Source organism: Dermacentor albipictus, chromosome 4 (genome assembly GCF_038994185.2).
Source record: "Dermacentor albipictus isolate Rhodes 1998 colony chromosome 4, USDA_Dalb.pri_finalv2, whole genome shotgun sequence".
Classification (NCBI taxonomy): Eukaryota; Metazoa; Arthropoda; class Arachnida; order Ixodida; family Ixodidae; genus Dermacentor; species Dermacentor albipictus.
Window position 1 is genome coordinate 42661359 of NC_091824.1, and position 18998 is coordinate 42680356.

The following is an 18998-nucleotide window of genomic DNA, read 5'->3' on the forward strand; positions in this document are numbered from 1 at the left end:
CTAGATAGCGATAGATGTAGTAAAACGTGAATAAATTAAGCAGGCTTGGGGAGTATTTGTTCCCGTCCGGTTTCAGTGGGGATGCCGATAAACGTTATCGTCATCATCATTGATCCGAGGTGGAATGCTGAAGGGAGTAACGTTCTAGAATGCGGGGGTAAGTACTCGCGAGAGACCCAGATGAAATGCAGTGAGGCCAAGGATTGATGAGTTCTTAACAGGTGAGTCCGTAAAGCAGAAGTAGGACGCATGTCAGCTACTGTGGGAAAGATAGACAGGAATAGACGATGAAAGGCAGCAAAGTTAACCGGAGTACCCGTCCTGCTGGCTGCTCTGCATTGGACGAGGGAATAGAAAGGATGGTGAAAAAAGAAAAGGAGATGTGAAGACTAGATTATTTAATACACTCCCTACACTTCTGAAAAGCTAGCAATTCTAACGCAACTCGGACTAATGTCCACTGGGACCACGGTACATTTATTTATTTATTTATTTATTTATTTATTTATTTATTTATTTATTTATTTATTTATTTATTTATTTATTAGTAAAGTGCCCTCTGGGCTTATAGCGGTGTTAGAGAGAGGATGGTGCAAGATATACAGCACAAAAATTTCAAAACAAATTATAACAAGGGAAGAAAAAGTTCCATTTATATAGTGTGTCTTTGCTATCGTTAGCCCAATCGTTGCTACAATTGAGTTACAATTGTTACAAGAAGAAAAAAGATTTAAGATGCACAGTGCAAAATGCCATTTTCGTACCTATGGTATTCGGTTGTGAGGGGTCTGGCCCCTGACCACCATAAGTAGTAAAACTGTATCTTGCACCGTAGTTTCCTTTTTCAATCTCTTTTTTTCTTGTAGCAGCTGAGCTAACGTTAGCTGGCACACACATAATACATACACCCCGTTAGCATCAGTGAATCACTCAGGTTCGCGCGTGTCAAGCGAGCGGGAAATCACGTAAATTGTGTAAAGACGTAATTGGTAACGTACTCTTTGAACGATGGCACACCTTCAATACTGGCAACGCATATGGGGACGCTGTTCCAGTCAGAGCAGATTTTAGTACAAAGGAATGAAAAAGCAAACTAGTGCGATACCAGGGAACGCCATCCTTGATTTCGTGTTTGGTGCGCCGTGGAAAGTACCAGCGTCATGCAAAAGAAATTTTGCACACTTCCCCCTTTGCCAGTCGGGTGAACTTGACCGCAATACCCCAGCGTTACGCAATTGGCAGCATTTAATAATATAGGCATTTCTAAAGATACGCCGAGTTTTAAGAAGTTTTAAACAGCAACATCGAGATCGTACTTTCATATAATGACATACGTATTACGACAAAGGAAGCCTTAAATAACAGTGCTACAACAAAAACGAAATAAATCAAACACAAGTGAGATAAAGGGCAAATACAAGAGCTGAAAATGTCAAGGCCGTAACATAAGGTGTTTTGTTATTTTACAAGACATGCTATAGCCTTAGAGGTGCAAGCTGAATTCCCGTATATAGAATGGTGGGATTATGTGATTTAGGGATAGGCACGCAGAACATTGCAGCCAACAGTAACGCAACAGAAGTGGTTGTTAATTAGTTTATACAAGAATAAGTAATCACGACATTCTCGCCATATTTCTAGGGGCCTAATATAAACATGAGTAGCGTGTGCTATCTTATGCTCATAGGCATAAAACACACGGCATCCCAGAAATCAATCGTACAGGATACGAATGAAACGTCCCTGAACACATTCAAATTTGTGCATTGGTCAAATTAAAAGAGCTCCATACAACAAAACAAAACTCTAGCTTATTGCGGACAAAAAGAATGCAAGAGAACAACGCAGAGATTCCTAAACCTTTTGGTCGTTCTTGATATGAGACCTAACTTTCTGCAAGATGGATTAACAATGCTTGAAACATGTTTTTTAAAGGTGGTCGTTGGTAAACCAATATTCCTAGGTCGCGCGTACAAGTCACTGTTTTCAAAAGAAGGTTATTGAGGAGTATTCGCATAGTAAATGGGACATTTTGCGACTAAAGGAAGGAACATGTGCCTAAGTTGGATTAATGTCCAAAACTATGGGAGCATACCATTCCGCGACAGAAATCATATCTTTTTGTAATAATTTGCAATTATTCGCTGATTTGATTTCACGGTAAAATTTTAATTTCGTCATTGTACAAAGGACACCGCAAATGACGCAAACACTTTGCACGATTATGAATAAATATATTGAAAAATAATGGTCCTACGATAGTCTCTTGCTGAACTCCGGAAGTGAATTCATAAGGCAAACAGTACTTAGCACCAGCGCGAGCACAATTTAACCGAGTGGACAGGTAGTGTTTATTCAGCGTCAACAGGCTGGTACTAACACCGTAACGCAAGCGTTTATAGGTAAGAAGGTCATGAGAGGCAACATAAGATGCTTTTGACATGTCCAAGTATAGTGTGTCTGACTGGCTCCGGTTAGCAATAATGGGTCCCGCATCCTCAAGGAAAGAAACAAGGTTTCTTTCCACAGACCTACCATGAACAAAAACATGATGGCATATACTAATGTTATGCTTGAAGGAAAACGAGAGATGTGTAAACACAACTAATTGAAACACTTTTGCCAGTGGAGACCAGAAGGACGCGGGGCGCCTGCAGCTGTGTATTGGTCCCGACTAAAACACTGCAATAACGTCCCACTAATTGCCGACTGGGCGCCGTAATGCGTGTGTCATTAGAATGAAGTACTCTTTCGATGTTCCTAAGCTAAACGTTTTGAGGCTCAACAAGTGTTTTGAAATACAAGCTTTTGAACATTCTGCACATTTAGTTACGCTGGTGTATTGCAGTGGAAGCTGTACAAATTGCCGACGGGGAAACGTCCAAAATTCCTGGGTACTCGTTAGATCTACTCTTGTCTGAAGGTTGAGCTTTGGGAGTAAATTGGAAATAAAAACACACATTTGCGATTATCTCCTTCGAATGGGTGTGCAGTTTGTCAAGCACGGTGCGTAGCGCTTCGTTTAGTACACGTGCAACGAGGACATCCGAACACAGAAGGTGCGAGCATTTGCACATTGGCCCGGCGGTGAAAGCTTGCTGATGAAGACTACTTCGGTATATAGCTGGCCAAAGTGGGAATGTGTGTGTGTGTCGGTCTTCTCTTCTCGCACAGGTGGTTACGCTGCTGAACGACTTGTACACCTGCTTCGACTCCATTATTGACAGGCACGACGCTTATAAGGTAAGTGAACTTCCACAATGTCCCCCCGTCAAGCTGGAAGCAATAGCTGCACCTTTACCCAGCCCCCAGTGCACCCTCACTATCCTGCCACCACCGTTCCACGTGGGCTGCAGCTAGCTGCACGGTTTACATGCCAGATCGCCGAGACGGCTAAAGGCTAATGGTAAGAGGATATGCGTCTTGTACTGCTCGTAGCATCTGGCGGTGTCTCGTGTCTGTGCGAAATGCTCGTCACAGGCGCGAAGTCACTGCATATCTTTTTTTCCAAATTTGCCAACTGTGCTTCCTACGTTTGAACGTTTATAGAAGCAGAACAGCATACTGCAAAGCATGGACGAAAATGCGGGTCACAATAAGTTAGGAGATAGAGTATGACGCATCAGCTAGCATTTTAAGACTTGTCTTCAACCTCTTCCCTTTTTCTGGGAGGGGGTGATGACGGAACCAAGATTCTACTGTGGATTGTGTGTACAATGCAATGAATTATGTAAAATTTGTCAGGGAATCAGAGAAACTCCACACAAGACAAAAAGCTTAGATAATGTGGACATACAGAGCCGACTTCTTCGGGGTCGTAAGATAGCGCACCTTTATTAATATTTTTGTGTGATATCGCATTTTTATGCGCCTCTTATTTTGAGACAAAAACAGCCCACAAAAAAATTACTTTATATGACGTATCTCATAGCATGACGCGTGAACTGCGGGAAAAAGTTTTGAATTGTTCCCATGAATTTCACGAACGCTTCACAGATCGTCCTTTTAAACAAGAGCAGTGAGATATATAATTACACAAAAAAGTAGTTTTTGGTTAGTTTTGCAATACCACACAAAGTAAAAGTTATTTTACTCTACTTGAGAGTGACAGCCCCCCCATTTGGTCGCGAACTGATAAACAGTTGAAAGGCTTCCACTTCCCCATCACCACCCTTCAAAAATTTAACAATGTAGCCTTCTTGAGAAGCGGGTTGCATATGTCGCACTTGCCACCAACATATTAAATTAACAGTAATAAATATATGAAATTTACGGGATTTATTAATAAAAATGAAATAAATTGATGGAATTAAGTGGAAAACTTCGGGGCATGAATAGCACCAGCTTTCTCGTACGTTCTTGCCGGTTCCGCGATGGCTTGCTCAAAAAAATTTGGGTCGCAAGCCGCCGATATCAACATGGCAATCGTCATTATCTCATTTCATAATTTCAGATATCTTCGCAGGTATTCTCTTCCTCTAGTAGAGAGTAGCCAGCCTGACATTCATTTTGGCTAAAATCCTGGTGCTTCTGTTTCTTTCATTTCTTATTTGTTTCTGAATTTCTGTTTCCCTCGACCGCGCTTCCTTTGCTTAGGCGCACATATGTCACTCAACAGCAAAATACAGTTTATCTCATACACGCCTTACACGGCAGACCCTGTTACGTTCTTATTCGGTTTTCTCTCGATCACAATTATATTTTCGCCTACTTCTGTTTGATTCGTAATGCGCTTATAACGTGCGTACGAAACTAGCAAATACCTCAGATACATTTTTCTTCTTCTTGCGGCCTCTCAAGAAAAAAAAATTGTGCAGCTCCCACGCGCTGTGGGAATCGACTTTATGCGTAGCATTTAGTAAGCAGCTGACTATGCAGCGTCGTTCGGTGTGCCGTAAAGCATCAACAGATTCACCATTGTGTATCATGCAAATCCTATTTGCGTGTGTTACACGAGTGCAATGAAGTAGAAATAACGCTAGATCCTGTGTCTGTGACCACAACAGCGAGGCGACGACGACGGTAACGGCGATCGCTTGACTTCTGCGAACGATCGAATTGATGTGAACGAGTGTCATCGAGGTGCGAGATGGGTTAGACAAGAAGAAAACTAAATTCTCACTGACTGGCCGCATGGGGTCACGACTTGGAGGGACACACACCGGCGACTTGAGGGCCATACTGCAGCACAAACGGCGGCCCGTGTCCTTTTATAGCCTTTCAAACGAGTGTTGTGGAGCAGCTGCTCACCTTGGCCAAGCCGTGATGACATTGCCATAGTGGAATTCGATGCAGAGTTGTCGCACTCGGACACTATGTGCACTAGGGAAGAGCACGCTTCGACCGTTGATTGAGAGGCCTGGAAACAACGAGAAGGGTCCTGCAAGTCGAGCACGGGCTTTAGGAGGAACGAGGAGGCGGCGCATTGCTTCACGGCTCTCGTAAATCAACACTCCTGGAAACTCGCAGTTCAATCGCTGTTCGAACGGATGCAGCCACCACCCTGATGTCCTGCTGAGGAGATGCCGGGACCTTCGAACGCGTGCCACCTGGCTGAAGCGCAGACGGTACGCCAGAATCAGGCGCGAGAGTGGGACTACGAAGATGAAATGACGATGCAACGACCATCACGAGCGCGAGCATATATATATAGCCATCACCCCAAATCAGTAGACAACTTTGCGCTTTGGGTCTGCATAAGTTCTTGTCATGGTGATGTCATGCCGTGTATGCATGCATGTCATGAATGCATTTCGGCTTGATATACAGAGCATAACATTCATGACAGTCATATTATGACGTATATGCCGTGACATGTCATTGATGTCACGCATGCATGTCGTGACAAGCAGTCAGAATGTATTCAGTTAAATAATTCATGTCGTGCCATTCAACCCATTATAATCATCGCATTTATGACATTCATATGATGGCCTTATTGTCCCTCATGAGAATTTTATTTTACAACAATTGATATATCAGTATATCCATAACTTGAATAAAATGACGTGACATGCGTCGCATGAACGCCATGAAAGGCAAGTCATCAGGCGATTGTCATGGATGACATAAACTGCACGTTGTGACGGCATCGTGGTCATTTGTTCAACTGGATAAGTATCATGATATGTGTGGAAAGACATGCATGCAAAGCATGATAGGAATGACGTGGAATGACATGCTGACGCGTGTCTTGTGATTGATGTATAGTCGTGCAATTCATGGCATTCAAGTCGTGACACGTTTGTAATTCAACTGATGATATTTATATCATGTCATATATGCAAGGTGATGCACGCATGTCCCCTCATTCATGTCTAGATATATATTGATTTAAAGAAAGTACAACGACAGCATTATGTCATCGATACCCCTTATGTCATGTCATGCATGTCATAAGAAGCATGTGATGATGTCATGACATCGGATGGGCGTTTATTTTATTGCTATTCATGCTATAATGCACACGATATGTGATGAAATCAATGCCATTCATGACATGACATTTATGCCCTGTCATGTCATCCATGTCAGGTTATGCATGCATTTCATTCATATCCTCATATATTGTGTGGTAAAAAAACGACCATGATAGCATCATGTAATTCATACCTTTTTGTCATACATGCCTGCCATGAAAAATATGCCACGTTATTGACGTCATGACATGTCATTCATGTCATGTATGCATGCGTGCCACGCTGCTGCATGCCTATTCTCATATATGTACAGTTTGAGAAACGATCACGCCATCATCGCGCGGTAGGACGCTAAATAGACAGATACACTCAATACGTCTGAAGTTCGCAAAGAAGACTCCGCATTAAGAAGTCCTACTTGGTTCCAACCTTCCCACTGTAATGTCATTGACGTGGTTACACTCTGTCTTATTCTTCATTTCTCATTGAAGCTCTGGTGCTTGAAACACCACAGACATGCTTATGTCCCATCTAAAGCCTCCTGCCGGATACTCCAGTCACCAAAGCCGGCGCCTTTAGCTCTGGCGTCAAGTGTTTACCTCTAGAACCAATATCAAGACCTTATTTGCCGGTGCCTCGCACCATGACGGAGTAGGAAACGCGCACTTGGTCTGGGTGAATGGATTTTATGTTTTCATTTATTCCCTTCATATGCCAGACTTTGTGCAGCATGTTGCAATGCGCTGTGGATGCTCTGAGCGAGATAGAATTCATGGCAGAGTGTTTCTTTTTATTTTTTTATGAGGGCTTCACCACACGGACGGCACTGACCACATTTGGAATATGGTGGGCTGCGTCACAGCGCTTTTGAGAAATCATTCGTATTCCTTTATGCTCCTTGCAACTTCTCAATATGCGGGCGAACGAAATGGGCGCAGTCTCCTTCGAGCCACCTACTCTTCTCGCCATCGGCCTGGCGTGTGTCTTCCGGATCACGCCGGTTCGTTCTTGCGCAAACACATACGTGCGAGTGCTGGAAGCCGCTGAACGCTCGGCGCAGGCTCCGGCTCCGAGCAGGAGACGCGAGCGTCTAAGGGAATATAGCTTGTCGAGAATCCTCAGCGAAATAAATGTGACCCTACACTTCAGACGTCTGAAAATCCTTATCGGAAGATATTGCTTCGCAAAACCGGTCAAACAAACATGGAATGTACGCTTGTTATTGGAGCGAATGCTGCCACGCGGAACGGTAGGAATAAATCGGCCTTGGTGCAGAGACTCGGTTTTTCCCGTCTTGTCAGGAAAGCTCCCGAAACCTCGGTGAAGGTCTTGTTGAAACGGCACTTGTGATGCCGGCCCAATGGCGAGGCTTCGCTGCATTTTATCTACAATTGTAAGAACACTTCTCCAATCTATAAACAAGCAAAAAAAACACTCCTTCGTTCTTGCAGCACACAACATTGAAATGATGTGCTGTTCTCATTCTAAGGCAGCGGGTAGAAAAAGTGGCGATGATGCCTCAGGGTAAAGCTTTGCAGGGTATGCTCTGTAGAGCCAACACTAAAGGAGCGTGTAAAGAATGTCAGCGCCAGAGAGGACGAAACGAGCAGACCTTACTCGGCTCTCTTTATTGAGATTCGTGCGGTTGATAATGGCGCCGCCGCCGCCGTGCTGTCACGCTATCGATGCGCATGCGCAGTCCACGCGCGGAAGGTTAGTACATCTCCGGAGACGCGCGCTGTGTCTACTACAAAAGAGGCAAAGCCAAGTGGGCGCGCCGTCACTAACCGCTCAATCGGCTTCGACGAAGCCAGAGAGAAGCGTTATGGCTTCCGTTGCTGCAGCACCGGCGTCATGCGCGCGAGCCTTACCATTCTTGCTGAGCAGTTGCGCGCATATCGCACCATGTTCTGCACACCCAGTTGTTCGAGCGGTTCGGATCAGTAAAGGCCAAACTAAATCAATCGAATCATTTGATTAGACACTGGCAAGCGGCAACGGCTTTAGGTCGTCTCATCTGGTGCACCATGACGACGCCTGTACCACAGCTACAGTCGTTTCTCATTGCGGCAGTGTTGCAACAGGCCTGGTAACCACCAAGGCGCTGTTCCTGTTTCGGAGCAGCATTTGCATAGCTTGCAGCGTTTCAACATGTCACTTCACCATATCCCATAGAAAGAACACTGTGCGCAGAAGTCCAGCGCAGTGCTAAATGTTGCTATCACTTTCAATGCTTCGTGTTCGGGCCACACAGCCACTTCATTTTATGAAGGAGATTCTTGCCAACGTGAGAGAACAGAAATACCGCGGTCCTCAAGGAATGAATAAAGCGCAATAAATCGAACACTTGAATTCCGGCACATAAGCTTCGACGCAGTATCAGATGAATCTTTCTTTTAATGCAGGTAAAATCATGTGAACTCAAAGGCCATCCTCCCACTTCTCAATTCTAAAGAACCATCTTGGCACCTTTTAAAGGCCCAAGTGTGCATAAAGCAGGGCCCTTAAGTAATAAATTTTCATTCACTCATAACTATACAGACGTGTTGAAAAACAGGTTTGTTCAATCACTAACATGAAAAGTAGACAGCTTTACTTCACGAATATTAAATAGGGGTGTCATTCTTCATTCTTCGTCTTCATTCTTCTAGGGGTGTCATTCTTCTTCCAGTTAACAAATTATTTCCGTCACGTCGAAGTTTTAATCAAGAACGCTGCTATTCTCAATATCTGTCAAGTTGACTGTTTTGATCTGAATTTTCGCACTCAGTTTTTTGTTTTACACGGCGGCACATTCTGTTTTTGTATTAAGCTCCGGCAGTATGCTAGCAACAAATCTGCCACTGTCACCCGATGTTCGAAGAAACTAAGATAATCTTCACACACAGGGGCCAACTCACACTGGACGCCATGAAATCGTTCCGCACAAAGAAAGTGAGGCGATACACGAGTAGCCAAACCACTATTACACTGCATGGCAAAAAGTGGTCTTACTTAAACGCCTAACAAGTACCGCTTTTACGGAAGGACACTGTAAGGAAAATTGGTATGTTTTCACGACGCATCACCCTATCCGACTGGAATGGGCCAAACGTCCCGCATATGTGACTTCAGTCCCTGAACTCTAAACAAAAGGCTTCGGTTACCATGAGAACACTTCTACGAAAAGCGTAGCTGGGCGTGGCATTCACCAATGACCACGCTTTTCTTATTATTCATTACAACGAAGCTGTTAGCTTCTAGTTGGTTAGAATTTCTTGTGGCGTGCTCACCAAAAAAAATGGCAGCTGGAAAAGCGGTGTCTCTGAGTTTCCGCGTTACAGAATTACATTTTCTTGCATTAGAATCCGATGCTATCATCAGTGAAGAGTGCGTTTAAGTCGTACTTTACGAATTTTCTGGTGCATTTCACTTTGAGAAATTCAATTAGTTCAATAGCGCACTTGCGCTAGGCGGGGGGCCTACAAGAATGAGGTTGCATGCTGTGCTAACGGAACCGTCACCTAGCGCGAGCGGCCACTCAGACAGACCTCAAATGGCAGCTGGAAAAGGGCTTTGTCTTTCAGTTCTCGCGCAACAGATTTATGTTTCTTGTATATCCGAATAACAATCCGAATCTATCATGTGTGCGGCTTGTGCGCAAGTCGTATTTTGCGCATTTCCTGAAGGAATTTACTTTTAAACGACAATATAGTTTAATAAGGCACGTGCACTTGGCGGACGTCCTAGAAGAATGATGACGTAAGCTGCACTTCCACACACGTGCATGTGCGCTCGACGTACTTCGCTTGTGGTGGTCGTGATTGCGAAACATTGCCCGCGCTTGCTTCGCTCTACATCCACTTTCACAGGGTGGAATGGAGGCGCATTTTTTTTATTCATTTATTTCAACGTACCCTTAAAGGCCTCGCAGGAGGGGTCGGGCGATTCAAAATCAGGTAATGCATAAATGCAAACGTATTCGCACGCAAGACAATACATGTTACCGCACGAGAATATTTACAAGACATTACAACGAAGAGACCACACCTTCCGAATAGGAATGGCCGACACCACAGCCTGAGACCGCCACTGTGGTGAAGAGGAAACCATGAGCCGCAGTCTGTGCCAGTTTCCGCAGTATTTGGCGCAGGGTGAGCTCACTTGCCGTTGTGCTTGACAAGTTCCTCGACCGGCCACTATCGGGAGGCATAATCCTGCAACCTAGACGCCACTCAAGATCAGAAGAATGTAGAAGGTGCTTTTTACTTTACACCGCGTTTAGGAAAATAACTATAGCCTTTATAGCTTTTTGTTTTCTCCCACTGTCATTCCCACTTCTTTCGGTCTTCTTTTCTCCAACTCGCGTGCAGGATGGCAAACCCGAGTGTGGATTCTGGTCAACATTCCTGAAATTTCTCTCTCTCTCTCTAAATTTTTGTTTCAGCAGTAGCAGCGGTTACCTTTACCTTGAGCCGTTTTGTTTTATTTATTTTTTTTATTCTTGTTCTTTTTCTATTTTTTGCAGAAAGAAGACTATTTTGTACAAATTTTTCTTTTTTTTTCAGTTAATATAAATACGTACTGCTTCGCTATGCAAGCGCGATTGCTGCTCCGCTCACTTGTCTCTGTCGCCGCGCTTCGAACGTCACTTGAACATACGCAGCAATGAACATTTCAAACATGTTAAGCAACCCAAAACCTAGGCCATATGTGTGCGCGCATGGTCCTTGACGCACAGGTGGAGACCATCGGGGACGCCTACCTGGTCGCCTCTGGCCTCCCCATCCGCAACGGCAACGAACACGTACGAGAGATCGCCCGTATTGCGCTGACGCTGCGTCACCAGCTGCAGTTCTTCAAGATCCGCCACCTGCCCAAGAGAAAACTGCAGCTCCGCATCGGCATCCACTCCGGTGAGCCTGTGCACCTGCGCATGAAGGAAATGAGATCAGATAAACTTTCAAACGAGATCAGATAAAGATACCGAAGAGAAGCGCTAAAACATTATATACTGATACGCTGTTCTCGCTAAACTATATCCTCGTTAATTTCGCGGTAATAGGATAAACATTAGAATACGAAATTGAGTTTAAGGGTCAGTTAGTTGAATTTCATGCCCAAATCAGTGTACCGGTAAGTCAGTGTCACGTCATGGTTATTGTCTCTTCTTTTTCTTATTTTGTGCGAGTTGGCTTTGTTCCAGAAACTTGGCATGTACAATATTTGGCTCCTCTTCAACAAAGTGTATAGTCTATCTTTACATATAAAAAAACAGAAGACGTCAAAATTCATGTCATCGCGGTGCGTTGGTGCTAGAACTTCAAATGACTTCGCCATCCGGGATTTTCTTTCTTTTTCTCATGTTTTTCGGTTCACCCAGCCTCTTCTCGGCAATAAGGATTGTGTTTTTTGGCACTGTACAAAGGTTATTTAATTAAACAAGGGAAACAGTTTTTTTTTTCTATTCAATGCCACTCTGCAGCTTCATGAAAGGAAAAAAAAATTGTCATTGGTCCGACGGCAACACGAAGTTACAATGACTTTCACAGAAAAAAAATAATAACAAGCTCGCAGTTAGAGAAAAGTTTGTCCCGTTCTAGGGTGCACCGAACCCAAGATCCAGGCCGTTCCGCAGTGTTCGCTATCCTGTCTCAGCTAACCAGGAGGCTAGACATATTGCAGACCAAATAAAATCGGCAACTTGAATCACAGGTAGAGCGAGAATGGCAAATAAGTTATGCGAAAGCCCTGCAAGGTGGACGAACATTTTATGTAAGAGAAAACTGTCCTCCACCCGACTGTAGCCAAGAAGGTACAAATAAAAATCCACACTGGTTTCTCGGAAACTGAGCTGCGCTGTTCGGGAAACATTCTTCCCCGGACCAGGAGGAATGTTTCTTCAACTGCGAATCTTTTTTTTTTTCGTGAGTTTTTCTTTGTCGCTTTGTGCTACAGTAGGGGTGGGAGACATTTATCTGGTTCATGAATATTCCTACATCATGGGGGATTCCGCAGAACATACTCACCACGTTTATAGGTCTTGTAATGATTGTTCTTAAAGGAGTACAGGCACCAAATTCTTGGGGGACTACATTGTACTCCTGGGTAATATACAGCATCTAGGGGACCATAATAGCGACTAGCATATGCACGGTCGCCAGTACTCAAATATTATGCATTTTATATCACGAAGTTTCTCGTTCCATTATTACCGCCAGCCGGCGTGAATTGCATTTGAGTGACGTAAATGCTTAGTACTTGACGTCACGGAGGTCACGTGAACCACCAAAGCGTTGATGACAGCAAACTCATCTGTCGTCTGCTCAATTTCACACGTGTACCCACGTCTGCCGATGCTGAAGCTTCGTGCGAGACGTGCACTTTTATCTCCCGGCCCCGTTTCGGAAACTGCACGTGCATTCGTTGTGAAAGCACGTTGCCACCAGCGTTTTTAACGTCGCAGTATTGTGCTCTCAACAATGACGTTTTCTTGATGGCTATCGTGACTAGTACGGAGTAGGGAGCCACGTTTCATTTCAAGGCTTTAAAATTAAAATAAATTACCTTTTAGCCATCTGCAGTCAGCCATACTTCGTGAAAGATTTCCTCGTAGGCATGCAAAGCTTATGGTATGTATCAATTTAGCCTCTACATTTATTGTCCAGACCCCTTTACTGTTCGTGTTTTATTGCAAAAGCATTATATGCCCATTACACAAAAATCCGTCGGCGCAGTGGGCGTGACCGAAAGATGATACCAAAAATGGCCGACGGCACAAAGCGTAAGAACATGTCGCGAAATGCTGGAATTGGCGGCATATTTCTCAGGTGGTTCCTGTGAACTAAATAAATAATGGCTTTGAAAAGAAAATTTTGTCAATTTCGGTCTAGGTGGGGATAGAACCCGGGCCTTCGGGTTGTCAGACGAGCGAACACATCCTGTATAGCAGAAGACCGTTGCACTTCGATCCGTGACGTCATGCTACACCGTCCAACTGCCATATAATTTACTGGGATGCTCCTGAGTAAGCCGCGGTCATTTGGACGTCACCGCTTTCGTCACGCCTGGCTTGGAAACGGACATTTCTCTGAAGGTAGCACGATGTCGTAAATCAGGGTGCACAGGCCTGCTCATCTAGGAGGCGTTGGACGAGCCCGCTTCACCGATGCCACAGCAACCCCACGGTTCTCGTTGACTAAAGCTGTACTTGCGTCATTGCGTCATAAAGCTAGTACTTGCGTCATTGCACACGTGATGCACATCCAATGGAGAGGAAGTGGCGCCAGGTCGTCAGTGTATAAAATTAGTGCATAAAATAAGAGGCACGTATGCCCATTGAATGAAGCTGAGTGGTCCTTCGAGTTGGGAAGTACTCGCGGGCAAGCGAGCGCGTCGAGCCGCTTGGCACGTTTCGATTTGGCCTTACCGAGGCGCAGCTACAATTCAGCCGAGCACCTGCGCGGAAAAAAAGGTATTTCATCAAACGCACTACAATGCTTTCGTATTTCCACACGTAAGCAGTCTTAAGGATCACTGCCGAATTTTTAGCGTTTCATTTTGAGTCTCTTGCAAGTCGAGCTTCCAGACGATGCGATCTCAGCCGCTTCTCGAGACAGCGTTAACGGAGACACGCTCATGCCGTCCGGTGTCCCAATTTGCGGCATTCCTTCCTTGCCTCCCGTTTTTGGCATTTCAGTATAGATGCAAGTGTTGGGTACCCTTTCCCCGGATACGTTTGCTAGCCAGAGGACAGCTTGGAAGTGTGCTTTCGAACACAGGTCGTAAAAGTGGGGCTCGAAACGCGATTCAGTAGTTGGGGGGCACTGGCGACAGTGTGAAATCCTTGCATTTTGAGGTCGATGCTTTTCTTGTCTAAGTTCCTCTTAACTTCGAGCCCTCCTACTCGAATACATGTAAAACGCGGAAATACACTTATTAGATAACCTCTGGACTGACTTCAATGAAATCATTTGCATTTGAAAGGAAAATGTACATTCTAGTGATAGCCGTAAAGGTAAATTTAAGTTTATGCTTGGAATCCTTTTCCACATTGCCCGCAAACTGGGTCAAGTCTCAAAGAAGTTGAAGCACGAAGGCTGGAAATCCGTAGCTCAGCACCAAAAACAGATATCACATTTTGTTTTCAATAACTCAGAAAACAAAATGATAGCCTAAATAAGAAATTGCTTCCAACAGTCCCTTCTGATTTTTTGTTTCAAACTCAGAAAGTATGGCGAATTCGGTGCAGTGGTTACTGAGAAAAACAATTTCTCCGTTTTTATGCGTGTATATAGGAGCTCCCGAGCTAAAACTTTCTCTTCAGAAAAAAATTAATTCTCGTGCCTATAAGGAGCATAACTGGTTCATGGCTTCAATGTTTTTTTTTTAACAAATGTTGCCGTATATTCGCAACTCTAAAAAAATCTGAAACAAACAAAGTTTTCAAATACGAAAACAGATGTCGTAATTACGTAACCAGCATTTGTCAGACCATCAGAAGCTTACGTGCGTTGGTTACGTATGAGATAGCATTACTTGAAGCTTTACAAAACGCGTACTCGCAAATCAGTCGCATATAACAGATCGACGCATAATGCGTCAATTTTGCTCGGGCTACATGTGCCATTATACGCAGTGTAAAGATTGCGATACCAGTTTTGGCGTGAAGCACCTTCATTTCTGTCAGTATAGGGGCATCGCTTGATAAAGCCGCCTGCAACGCTGCATGTATCTAACGAAAACACGTAATGCTAATATCGCCTATATGGTTGCAGCCCCGACAACCTGCGTGCCTTACTTCGGCATCATTGCATAGAGAAAAGAACTCATTATTGGGTCGTTTATGTGTCGTTTGCACAGGTGCTGTAATTGTCGCCCCAAGCATGACGCAATCGGAGCTAAATTTGGCCTCTCGGTCAGTGTTCAGCGAGCCGTAGCTCGTCAATGCTCACTCAGGTTCACTCAGCTGTAGTATGGGCATGGCTCACCAAACTCAACAGGTGCCCATAAAAATGTTGTAAGGCTTACAATTGTCGCAATTTGTTCCGGAAATTTGATTTTTTCTCAGCTATGCCGCTTCCCCCCACCCCCCTGCTCATTCTGCACGTAGGGTCCAAAAATTGACGGGAAAAGGCTCCGGCTGCAAGTAAGAGAGCTGTCAATTTTGCGCCCATCACCTTTGACCATCGTGGGCCCACTACGAATAGGGAGAGCATGATTGCAAGATTAGACCGTATAAGACCTCCGTTACGCGTATCTTACCCGTAAGGATGTTAGGTTTGTAATGCGTCAATAAATGTCCCTTGTACATTTGGCTACGCCATCTCTCTACCACGCACCCTCAGAAGCTCGCGCAAGCCGTTTTACGTACTGTACTCCACTGCAGCTGCGTCCCCTATACAGCCTCCCGGTGTTGTTGGGTTTTTTTTTTTTAGTTGCGCAGTTGAAACTATGATACTTAATAGAAATGAAATTGTACGGTGTTGAAATATTGAAAAATATTGTTGACCTACATTAGAGATCTGCTCCGCACAGTATGTATATATTTTAAGTTTCCCCTTTATGTGCTGCAAACATGGTCAAATTTGGTACTTTGAACACATGGAGAAGGATCTCTTCTTTCCCGTGCATTTACGTTGCATCTTCTGAGGTAAACTTTCCTCTTATACATTCAGTCAGTCACGTTTCCCTACTTCGTCAGGATTTTCAGAAGTATGGCACGCTCTGCACAAACGCGAAGCTTGAAAATGGTAGACGCGCGACCCACAGATGCCCGAGTCTCTTCGATATGTATTCGCGCGAGCCTTTCTGTATTGTACTTGTCCTTCGAAAGGTAGCGCTTATCTAGAATGAGTTCGCAGATGCAGAATTTACTCTTTATTTACGGGTAGGTCCTTGCGTCGCTGGTGTGGTGGGCCTCAAGATGCCGAAGTACTGCCTGTTCGGCGACACAGTCAACACGGCCTCACGCATGGAAACAACTGGAGAACGTAAGTCTGGCATGCATCTTCTCCGGAATCACTGCACTTTCAACGCCAACAAATCACCACAATTGATATCCAACGGGGTTAATAAATCAGCAGCCACTTCAGGCTATTTGACGTGCTCAAAGCTCATTAGGAGGTCCGTGTGGCGGACACATGTTTTTTAGCGATAGCTCTGCTACTTCAGGTAAAAACTCAGGAAACACCCCGTTCCGTCAGTGTAACCCTCAAGCTCAGCCAAGGTCAGACTGGGACTTAGTCTTTCACTACCGTCGGCAGCTGCGTACGCCGCGTGGGCACCCAAATCTTGAAAGCGATCTGCGATGTATACAAAGTGCGCCGAGTGCCTTTAGCTTCGTATGTGTTGTGCTTAGTTGGCACTGATCAGAGACGCAGCATGAAGGTCAATTCGCTCGCTTCTGCTGCCACGCTTCCTCACTCCAGTGTTTTGACAGCGAGTTTCTGCGGAGATCGAGGGTGACCGAGTTAGATGTGTTCATGTCTACCTGTGCGCGCATGACGCCGTGCTTGTTAACTTAATTAGTAAGCGAATGCTTACAAGTTCATACAGCTGATGAAACTACTATCCTTACTTCCTATAGCTGTATACTAATTTGCTATTGAAATTGATGCTTTGTCTTTCGGGTGGAGCTTTGTCTTTTTCTCCGTGGTAACGTTCAGAGAAAACTGAAGTAAAGCTAAAATTCATTGCATATTCATCAAATTCCCACTGTTGTGAACATAGGCCTTTCGTATAAATGACCAACAAATTTCCCCTGCGTGAGTCGAACCCAGTTCATACTTGAAGATTTCCTAATAACCCGGGCACCCAAGCCTATATTTCTCTAGATATGCTACCAATTCCACGTTACACAAATGCCGTCATCGATGTTATTCCTGTTAATGATGATGATGATTTTGATGCAGACTTCTTTATGTAGTTCGGTTAAGGGGACTGATAAAGCAATGGTATTTTTTCTGTGGGTTACACACGACAAACCATAATTGTTGTTGGCGAAATCACGAGTGAAATGCCATCTGTCCCACATCAACCTACGGCCAATGCATACGCCGAATGTCAAAGATCTCTGCGCTCCGCTATTTTGGAGCAAAAGTTAAGGCATTAGTAGATCAAACCGGATTGAAAACATGGTTTTGCGCTTCAGGTTATCGCCAACCTCCTGCCAAGCGCTTCATTCGCTCTTTCGACAGACGATGCTGGTGAATGCCACGTCTCCAGATTAATACCGACGCGGTCTCGCAAATTCTCAACGACAACCGCAAGGACTCTCGAGAGCAGGGGGCGGCCCCCGTGTGAGTCACCGATGACGTTCCGCGGAAAATTGAACGTCATCAATCATGCGAAGCGCGCGTGAAGCTGAGCCAAAAGTAGATGCCAGAAACCTTGAACTTTCAGGCTAAGGGTTGTACGACCTTCAAGTGAAGGCACCTTCCTGCCTCAACTAAGGTTTTATGTTATGACAACTGTGGGTGTACTCGTCTGAAGAGGATATATGCGCCTGGGCCTGAAGTCATTACACTTTTCTTTTCCTTAGAGGGCGTCCGTATTTTACGCCGTATTTTGTGTTCTCAGTTAATGAAGAGTATGATGACTTTGAATAGCTGGAGAGTGATCGAAAGGGCCGTCATTTTATTGACTGCTCAAGCCTCCTTTTCGACGTTTTCTCCTCTCAACAGCGCTAAAAATTCACGTCAGCTCCAAGGCCAAGGAACTGCTGGACAACTTTGGAAACTTCCAACTCACACTAAGAGGCGAGGTGCAAGTGAAGGTGAGCAACTCTAGGGGAAGATGAAGTCGGGTGGCGCCTTCCGTTTGCTTGCGAGATAGATGGTCATCGTTATGTCATTCGAGGCGTTCATCGAAGTATATGAATGAGATTTTTTTAATTATTATTATAACGTGGCCACACATCCCACTGGTTGGCTTCTCGAATGTTTTCGTTCTGCGCAATAATATTATAAGACGTGTTCTTTACTCATTTCTTTGCTTTTTCTGGAGCGGTTCAGGGCACGAACCATAACCATAAATCCAAAGTCAACACTTCACTGACGTCCCGTCTTGACAGACTCTTATTACATATTCTGAATGTAAATTAGCTGTAAGAGTGCATATATTCTCAGCGCTTCAGTTGTATGTTCACCCTACGTCGCTTTTGTTCCTTCATGCCTTCCTGCGCTGGAGGCACCATTATTTCTTAACCAGAACCAATGCATCGATCGTACTTCTCAGCCCTCCTGAGAAAGGTCAATGGAAGGCCGTGCTTAGACAAGTGTTGCTCGATATGATTCTGCGTACGCCGTAATTGCCTCTTTTTCTTTTCCCAAGCGATGTCGTATAATGGAAGCTTTTAGCACCCACTGGGGTACCGTGTGTGACCGCAATGAGTATAAACATATCGTCTTCGATCCGGTGGCAGCCTGTGACGTCATGCTCCACTTCTTCGAAGTACTTGTTCGATGCTCGATATACTCCAGCCTCACGCCGGAAAGATGAGAACATGCACACCGCCTCACGGAGCACCAAGGAAACGTTTGAGAACTCAAATTTCAAAGATCTCAGCTGGTCGTGCACATACGAAACTGAAAAATTTAG

General features: G+C 44.7%; 1 protein-coding gene across 1 annotated transcript in view; it reads left to right on the forward strand.

Moving 5' to 3' along the window:
- LOC135907135 (atrial natriuretic peptide receptor 1-like) overlaps positions 1-18998 on the forward strand; it is an 82247-nt gene that overhangs the window by 49231 nt on the left and 14018 nt on the right. The window contains exons 13-16 of the mRNA XM_065438788.2: positions 3175-3243; positions 11140-11314; positions 16292-16390; positions 18083-18174. Of these exons, the coding sequence (XP_065294860.1) occupies positions 3175-3243; positions 11140-11314; positions 16292-16390; positions 18083-18174 (435 nt within the window). The remainder of the gene's footprint in view (positions 1-3174; positions 3244-11139; positions 11315-16291; positions 16391-18082; positions 18175-18998) is intronic.